This window comes from Polistes canadensis, unplaced genomic scaffold, assembly GCF_001313835.1.
Source record: "Polistes canadensis isolate GaletaPanama2010 unplaced genomic scaffold, ASM131383v1 scaffold_538, whole genome shotgun sequence".
In the NCBI taxonomy this organism is placed as follows: Eukaryota; Metazoa; Arthropoda; class Insecta; order Hymenoptera; family Vespidae; genus Polistes; species Polistes canadensis.
The window spans coordinates 9,034-18,424 of NW_014570085.1; the positions used below are offsets into that span (position 1 = coordinate 9,034).

Consider the following 9,391-nt stretch of genomic DNA (forward strand, 5'->3'; position numbering starts at 1 on the left):
CTTTTGAAACCACTCACGACACGTTCTCTCACTCAAAGCAGTCTCACCATATGCTTCTACGAGCAATCGATGCGCCTCAGCAGCAGATTTCTTTATACTAAAGAAGTAAACTAATATTTCCCGCAAATGACGCTTATTTAGCTCAAATTTGGACATTTTCAACTAAAAAAAATTATATTTCACCAATATGAAATCAATAATATTAATAGGTTATGTTGTTCTTAAACGTCCAAACTAAATTTTAAGCAGGATATCATCTGCGAAAGTTAACGGAAACTCCGCGCCGCGCTATCTACATTAAAACGGCGGAAACTTATTTGTACATCTAATAATAAATAATTAAATATAAATAAAACTGGTTTGTGTGTACTTATGTACACATGTAATAAGTTATACTTCTTTTGCATAACAAAACATTTTTTTTGCAGCCCTAACTTATAACGTTCCGCGTTTGTTTGTGATGGATACTTTATTTTAAATACATTTTTGTAACGTTAGTAATAAGTATTACACTTTTCAGCATTAGGTTAAGAAATTTTTAAAACTGCAACAAAAATTCAAATGTATACTAACACTGGTCAAAAAGCTGCAAGAGATTATAGTCTTATAATATAATTATTGTTAAAAATAATTAATAAATTACCAAAATGCATTTTCATTTTTCAATTCTTTTGATAGAATAATAATGCACATGGTTTTTTCCCAGTGTGAATAAAAAGAAGACGATGTCTTTCAAAATATTTCATGCTATCAGTATTGTTGGCGTCTTATGTTTGTTGATAATAATGCGCTCTCTCTTCCAGTAAAATGATTGATCATCTATGCAGAGAGAATAAGTTTTCTAATGCTCTGAATAATTATTCTTCTAGAGAATTATAATATATTTTATGTTTCTTTAAGTAGCAAGATTTCCTTTTAACAAATTTATGTCTTGGTTATTCTTTGTAACTGCAGCTCCATTGTTTTCGAATAAAAATTCACATAGAATCTCTACAAGTAAGACTTTAGATAAAAGAAATCTTCATATTGTTAACCATTAAAAAATGAAATTTATATGCATAGATCTGATGCTGAAATGGAGTATTTTTCCTGGGTGTGCTACGGTCTTTGATTGGAATAATAAATGTAGAGCTGCATACTAAGATAAAACTATTTAGGAAAGTAGTTTATATTTTAATTTAATTCAGCACTAATCGGTGCACAATATTCTTGGTTAACCTGTCTCTAGCTAACACAAATACATTCGATGGTTTTCCAACACGTGAGCGGGCAACTTGTAGTTGCCCTTAAATCTCAAGTTAGATCAAACTACAAACACTGTGCAAAATTTGATTAAAATCAGTTCGGTAGCTTAGAAGTTTATCGCGGACAAACAACGTTACACGATATTTAAAATAAAAAAAACTGGTGTGTGTACTTATGTACGCACATAAGAAGTTATACTTCTTTAGCGTACCAAACGAATATATAACCTCAATAGCCTCAAGAATACCTTCAAAAATATAACTTCAAAAGAAAACAACATCAAAAAAAACTCTAACTATTTCGCGTGCTAATATAATACTTACTTTAAATTTGTCAATAAGACGATAAAATGACAAAATAAAATATAAAGATATTTAATACAATTGATAAAGGTTTATATATATAATTAATAAGTATAATTTATTTTATTTATTTATACGTGAGGAGAAAGAAAGGTTTATTTAAAATAAGAAATATCGCTTTATTCATCGGTTTCTTTGTAAATTCTTAGCTGATTGTCTAAAACGTGTCGTCGTAGGCGCCCAGTAAAAGAATACGACGAGTGTCTTTGTTAATAGACCCAGCCGAGCGTGCTTCGAATCAGTTTGAAGAGTGGGGAGGCGCGATAACAACATTTCGATATTCTCAATATTCTCAATATTCTCCAAATGATTGAGATGTGTATTTCGAATATACGCTAAGAATCTATAATCTTTTCAAATGGTACATAAATCGTTATCACGTTGAGTGCCACACGAAATCTGAAGAAAATCCTCGTCAGGCCACGCTCTTTATATAGTATTAAATAAATGTAAAATAAATGTAAATAACTTCAAAAAATAAAGACCAAACAAATAAAATAAATAATTAGCAATAATATTAGTTTTGAAAGTGACATTTAAATTATTTAAATTTGTACCGGTAATCACTGGCTGAGCCGATGGTTCGCAAAGTAAATTAAAAGTTGACGGAATACAAAAAATTTCATTCGCAGATATTTCATATCTTTGTGCAATCATTTTTCTTCGCAGTCTATAAACCTTACAACGTTCCGCATTAGTTTGCGTTTTGTTTTCCTTATTTTATTTATTCTTCTTCCTACGAAGACGATAGTCTTTACATTTCTCTGTACTAGTTTTAGGCATCTCGAAAACTTAAACAKAAATTTAAATTTATACTTATCCTTGTAAAAAGTATCAAAATATAGATGTCAGTCCACACTAAATATAAAAGAGTCATATCAAAATATTTCATGCGTCAACGGTTATTACTCGGTGACAGCACTAGTCCCTGCTCGATCATCTAGGTCAAGCAGAGCTTGAGTACGATTAGAACTTGGATTGGTGACCGCTTGAGAGGATAAATCAGGAAGAAGGAGAGAAGACTAAATATCGTAAATTGGAAATCGCTTTTACCCGCGCATCGTAAATATCGACAACCTCGTGGTGTCGATTTTTCGGTCACATCATAAAATTCACACTCAATACTTTTTTTCTAAATGCGGTAAAAGAAGTACATCTTCTAAAAGAGACTGCTGCACTTATTGAAAAGAAAGTGCAATTTTATAGTCTTTAAAATAAAGAAACACATTAAACATAATTAAATTACCTATTTTATATATTTATTGTTTGATGAATGTTTGAATTTACATTTCTCTTAGATTTCTTTGCGTTTATATTGAAATAACGACGTAGTTCTAGCATTGTATTAGTTTTAGTTGTTCTAGCAAGTAGTTGTGGGTAGAAAAAATGATATTTCTCCGGAATGATTAGAAAAAAACATAGCTTCTAGAAATCTTTCWTTTCTGCTTTAGAATTAGGAAACTTGAGTATGCTTTTATAGGCTAAAAAACTTCTCTACGTCTACTTATTCATTCATCAACGTTAACTATTGATTATTAACTGTTGTATAAACTATTGTAGTTTGATCAAAAATACAATTTATGAGGTCATCTTTCTGAAATCAAAAAGAATTTATTTTAGGCAAGTTTACCTTCTGACTGTTCCCGTGTATAGGAGGTATATATATAGTGCATGTTTTATATGTTTTTCATTAAGAAAAAACCCGACTCTAAAGATTTAAATTGAACAATTCTGTTGCGTATCCTACGCAACGAGTGAGTAGGGCGAAGCGCCGGGGCGTGTACGGCCATGCCAAGGCGTGAGACCGCGCGACAAAGCAGTATCTTTGTTTTTGGTAGTAACCACGGAAGCGCCAAGACCTTTGTAAGGGCTCCTTCTTTCTTCTAGCTCGCGCTCTCTCACTACATTTATTACGCAATTCATATGTATCGGCAGTCGCGTTATCATCGGACTGTTCGGTGATTGGTCCAGCATTGCATCGCGTTTTCGTATAAAGCATAGCGCATTCTTGCGCTTAGGGGCACTCGTCATTTGGGCACTCGGCATTCGACACGCAGCATTCATCATTCATCGATTATCAATCGTGATTCGTCACTCGTGATTGTTGAGACTTGCGAGAACTACTTCGAGGAGAATTATTTGTATTGCGCAATACTACATCATTTAAGTTCGGCCAGCGACAAGGAACAAAGGCGGTCCTGCATGTGGCTAAAATTATCCTGATTTGTACGGATTCTTCGTCAACGTTTCAATTAGGGTTTTTATGCCGAAAGGCTTTTCCCTGACGAGCCAAATAAAGCGTACTTGTTAGTACTGACTGGGCTCAAATATATTTGTTATTGTGTTTTATTTTCTTATCCTCCTTCCCATTAATAAACAATCTCGATATCACCCGTGAGGGAATCTTTCAATTCACTACAATCCACTGGAGTACCGATTAAGGCATCGGTCGCATCAACAACAAGTTCTTCCGTGCCACGTGCTATTACTTTTACTTTAACTATGTAATTCTTCTAACAGAGAGCGCTATACAGCTAATCGCTGTCCCTTATATAATAATCTTACATGGACTAGATAGGAGAAACTTACATGTGTGCGTCTCTCTCATGAACAGTAGTACACCAACACATGCTCTTGCGCTACAGCACATACATATAACCTTGCAATAGAAAATGTACACAACTCAACAAGTATTATATGGGCTTTTAGTTTTATTACATGTGTTGTCTATTTTTCCACTGAGAAAATTAGAACCGTAAGTTCTTAATAAACTTATAAATTTCTACTTTTTTAACGTAATATATAAACTTTTATACACATTATTTTTGTTTAGTGTTTTCGCCAACGTCCACGCGACATTCCATTGGTTAAATTAAATGTAGGAGGTGATATGTTAAATTGAAGGAATTCTTTAATTTAAAAACCTTAAAAAATTGTAAAAAAAAAATAATTATTTATTATACTAAATAATTAAAATCAAAGCAAAAGTATTTACGTAAAAAGTAACCGTTGATTTTATTTACGAATCCAATAAAAAGAATTATAAATGTTTATGCCTAACCAATTATTTGTCTATGCCAATTGTCATAAAATCTTATGAAATATTATCTTTAAACTGTCCGCTTAGTTTCAACAAAATCTTCATGTGAGAACTTATTTATTTTCAAGTCTGGAAACCTCTTTTTTCGGAACAAGTTTCTTTTATGTTATATTAAGTGCAAAAAGATGATCAGAATTTAAATATAAGGAATACATAYGATATTAAAAGTAAGTAAATATAATATGCTAATGTCTAATATATAATATATAATTAAAATCTTATGCAATATACACATATAAATGAAATGGCAGGACATAAATCAATATCGTAATATTGAAAAATTTAGATTTTTAGTCAGGGTTTTTGCTCCTGTTGTAGCAACAAAAAAACCACGGGTGTTTGTGCTAATGTTCGCACGTCAGAAGTTATACTTCTTTACCGTAATTAAGCAAAATAAAACTTCAATAACCTCAAAGATAACTTCCAAAAAAACTCAAATTATACCGCGCAATATAATGTACACTTGTAAAAAAAGACGGTACAATAATAAATATATCTTCTATCAATAGATTATATATCTATAACTATATATACCGTAAATGGAAATTTAATCCTAACGCTCAAAACAAAGTTGTAACAGTTTTTTTCAATTTTTAATAGAAGTCCAAATAAGTCAATGGTCAACATCGTTTTACGCATTGCAAAAAAGAAAAGTTAGTGTATACCATCTTACATCACCTTTTATCGACGTTCAATACTAATGTTAATATTATAAACGGGACAAACATGTTGCGCCACTTACCAGGAAAACTATACCGAAGTTTTCAGTCGTCCTTTGCGTAATAGACACAATATACTTTGATTGTATATATTCATTTTTTTCATTTGTTCCATGTAAATATCAACAGAGATTGTATCTTGTAAAAAATCATGACAAAAACTTGTCTCTTCTGTATGATAGGCTTTGAATTTTTCTGCTCTCTTTTAGCTAGACTCCAAAATTTTATACCCTCCTTTACGCAGTAAGCATAGTTAATTACTATTATATAATATATTTTAAATAAAATATATTAGTACACAAATTCATATAAAAAGTTGATTAAAACATATTTAATTCTCTAACATCATTTATTTGTCACATATGATTGCTAATTCACTATTGAAACTTGAAGTTCTATCGAATACAATAGCTGTTATAATTATTTAACTCTAATTTAAATTTTTATATACTTGCTACAAATTTTAAATTTGAGATATCGTCTCGCACGAATACAAAGATAACACGTCTTATTGTAAATAATTGTTTAAGGTATAAGGAAAACTACATCATGCTATTAACAAAAAATTAACTTATTTTATCTAAAAAAAAATGAATTATTAATTAATCTCTTTACTGCAATGTCTTGAAGACTTTGTCATTATAAAGATTGTAAGAAAGAAAATACAGAAGAAAAAAGTGAATATAATAGATAGTAAAAGATCCAAAAAATCAATGCACAAAAGAACCATTTCATTGTAAAATGAGCTATTGTAAGTCTAGAAAAAATAAAAAGAATGATAAAATATTAAATAGGTAAAAAATAATATTCGTGATAAAATAGAGATAATCAAAAATTTACCTTCTATTAAATGGTCTTGATTCTTCAACCGTCTTCATCAGGTCTTTTAGTAAAAAAACTCGAATTCCTTTTATGTAAGTATCAGAAAAACACTCTCGCCCAATCAATATCACAAACATTAAAAAAGAAATTATGTTTATCGACTACAAATAGCTTTTCCCATAATTTTACAACGTTCTCGTTTGTGAATTCCCATTCGTTATTTGTAAAGAAATTTATTACATATTTAAACTTTTCTATATTTCTGTAGATTTTAAGCAATCTGAAAAAATATACAATAAATTTAATAACGTTCTTTTTTATAGACGAATATTTAATCGCTTGATAATCTGAAATATTTTAAGATGTTACCTTGTCTTTCTTCCTGTGACATAAGCTAACGAGTCTGGTATAATTGCTGGTATCCAGTGCAAAATAATTGTCAGAAAAATATGAAAAGAATTGTTACAAGTAACCCAAATGGAGTAGTACCCTAAAACTTTTTTCGACGGAACATTAAACCCTTTTTTTTAGTTTAATTTTCTAGAAGAGCCCAAGTAATTGAATTTTGAACTGAGGAAATAACATTATAAATTAAAATCTTTTCGTTTACAGGCAAATATTTGTTTTTTCTGTTTGAGAGATTTATAATCTGTGGTATAGACCTGCAAAAAAAGTTCTTTCTCATTCACTGTAAATGGTATTTTAAAAGTTGAACTAACAGTACATTTGAGAGATTTTTCAAAAAAGAAGAAAAAATTGACTGTTTTTTTGCAATGTGGCAGCAATAATGTTGTTGGCAACATAGTCGGCAGAAATGATGTCGCAAATAAAGTTTTTATTACAATACATCGTATGTAAAACACCAGTCGCACTACCTACAGCAACACCTGTTATTCCATATAGATTGTTTATCCAACCGGCAATTGGTTCCTTTTCCGATGAGACAACAATACATGGCCGAGCGATTCAAGTAGGAATTCCATTTGAATATTGCCGTACAGTATCTTCACAGATTGCCTTTGARTATGCGTAAGTGTTGGGCCAGTTACCAAGTAACCTGTTAAATAAACGAATTTGCTCATCGACTTTGCTCTAAAAAAAAAAAGGTAATAGAATTCTTGTTTTATTACTTTGGAGTAATTCAATTTAATTGATTTTCGTTCAAAATCTCTGTCAATTTAATTATGTCTTCTGTCTTTATAGGTGGCTTATAGAATTTTTCTTCAATTTTATTATATACGCAGTTCAAATATGCCGTTGATACATAGACAARGGCCTAAAAAAAACATTTATTAAAAAATAGGAATAGTTTCTTTTTAAGTAAATCCAATGTTTAAATAATTAATTTGGAAAGCAGTACTTTCAAGCTTTTCATCTCCTGTGCAAGCAAGAAAAGATTCCCTGTTTCTCGAACATTCGTATTAACCATAAAACGAATATTATCCATAAAACGCACGGGTGTTGCACTGTGGAAAATCAAAGCGATATCTTTAATGCGTTCGCGTTTTTTCTCTGACATTCCTAAATTCAATTGACTCGTGTCTCCTTCTATCAGAATAATCTTTCTCTCGACATCTTTTTGCTCTCTCTTTAATCTATCAAAAATCTGAAAATTTAGTAGTAGTATAGGTAGTATAGGTAGTATAGGTGATATTTTTTATTGACATAATAATTAGTACAAATAACGTAACTTGACTTACAACATCATTAAAAAACTCTTTAAATTAAGTCTGCGGATCTTACTATTTTTTTGCTTTTATCAGCAAATAATTCGTTGTAATTTCGGGACAACAATTACATGTAGAAATGTATTTATAAAAACAGTTTTTTTTTCGAAAAATATATACTAACATATGAGTAGTTTTAGTAAATAAGTAATACAGAAAAAATAGTATAATAAGCGACGATGTTTATTAGTGACTCGGTAGATTATTGACCAAGGATAGCTAACCTGTGACCCGCGTGTCATCCATTAATTCACAGAGACCTCTGAATTCAATTACGCGTCGATTTTGATAAGCTGTATTTTTTAGAATTAGGAATAAGATTTTGTTATAGCTCTATACTTAATTACTGACCTACAAATATGAAGCYTTAAGCAATGTTAACCGAATTTGCCTAACGCATCTGAAAAGTTCGCTATTCCTGCTATAAGCATTTAAATTTTTATTACATTTTACTTGTATAAATTATATCTTTATAGGTACTCTATTTTATTCCTTACCTTCTTCTTGAAATTTGTAAGAAAAGCTTATTATATTAAAATAATAATAATAAATAATAAATGAAATCCTTATTTATTATAATATCTAAAAATCTGTAAAAATTATTAGGGATAGTTGCTATTATAAAGATAGAGTCTGCAGAATTTACAATATTTTTAACAATTACTTTAAAAATAATTGAGTATTTATAAAAAAAATTCCATGCTAATTAGATAAAAAGCTTGCATTGCTGTGCGGCAAAAGTTTAAAATTATGGTGTAGATTTTAAACTCAAGTAATACTCTTTTTTTTTTATTTCTAACTATAATAACCTCTAGAAAAATAAACATTCAAAAATACTCCAAATAAGGATCTGCCTTATATTTTACATAGTATAAAAATTTGTTAAAAATTTATAAATAAAATCTTATAAGGAATGTATAAGTTAAATCAAGAACAAAACCATATATGAAACATTTGTACCTCAAAAGTTTTTCTATTATAAGCCTTCCTAAAAATCCTAAACCCCCTGTTACGAGAACTTTTTTTCCAGAATAGAATGTAGCAATTTCACCTCGTTGATTATAATAATTTGGTTCTTCTTCCATAGACAAAAGTTCCTCTTGATTCGTTTGACCGGTTAATGACGCCATTTTTAAGATTGTATTATAATAACACCAAAATATTATATGCAAACAACGTAAGCAATTTCAATAAATATTATAAAGGAATGCCGGGCAAATTTTAAAAATCAATAAATATGTATAACTGATAAAAATGGAAGCATCTGATAATGATTGAGGTCATAGTTGTTCGTTTTCCGATAACTGGAAAATTTCGTTTTAATAAATTTAAAAATAATCTATTATAATGATAAACGTAAATGAAATAAGTATATTTATTCTTAAAATATATTTATTTTGTATAGCTTAAAATCTT

General features: G+C 29.7%; 1 protein-coding gene across 1 annotated transcript in view; it reads right to left on the reverse strand.

The window, feature by feature from the left end:
• The window catches only part of LOC106792663 (putative fatty acyl-CoA reductase CG8306), an 11,711-nt gene extending 2,606 nt beyond the window's left edge, over positions 1-9,105 (reverse strand). Inside the window, exons 1-5 of the mRNA XM_014759160.1 lie at positions 8,936-9,105; positions 7,609-7,714; positions 7,396-7,524; positions 7,010-7,208; positions 6,267-6,360 (exon numbers count right to left, since the gene is read on the reverse strand). Coding sequence (XP_014614646.1) covers positions 6,267-6,360; positions 7,010-7,208; positions 7,396-7,524; positions 7,609-7,714; positions 8,936-9,105 — 698 coding nt within the window. The remainder of the gene's footprint in view (positions 1-6,266; positions 6,361-7,009; positions 7,209-7,395; positions 7,525-7,608; positions 7,715-8,935) is intronic.
• Between the last annotated feature and the right edge of the window lie 286 nt (positions 9,106-9,391).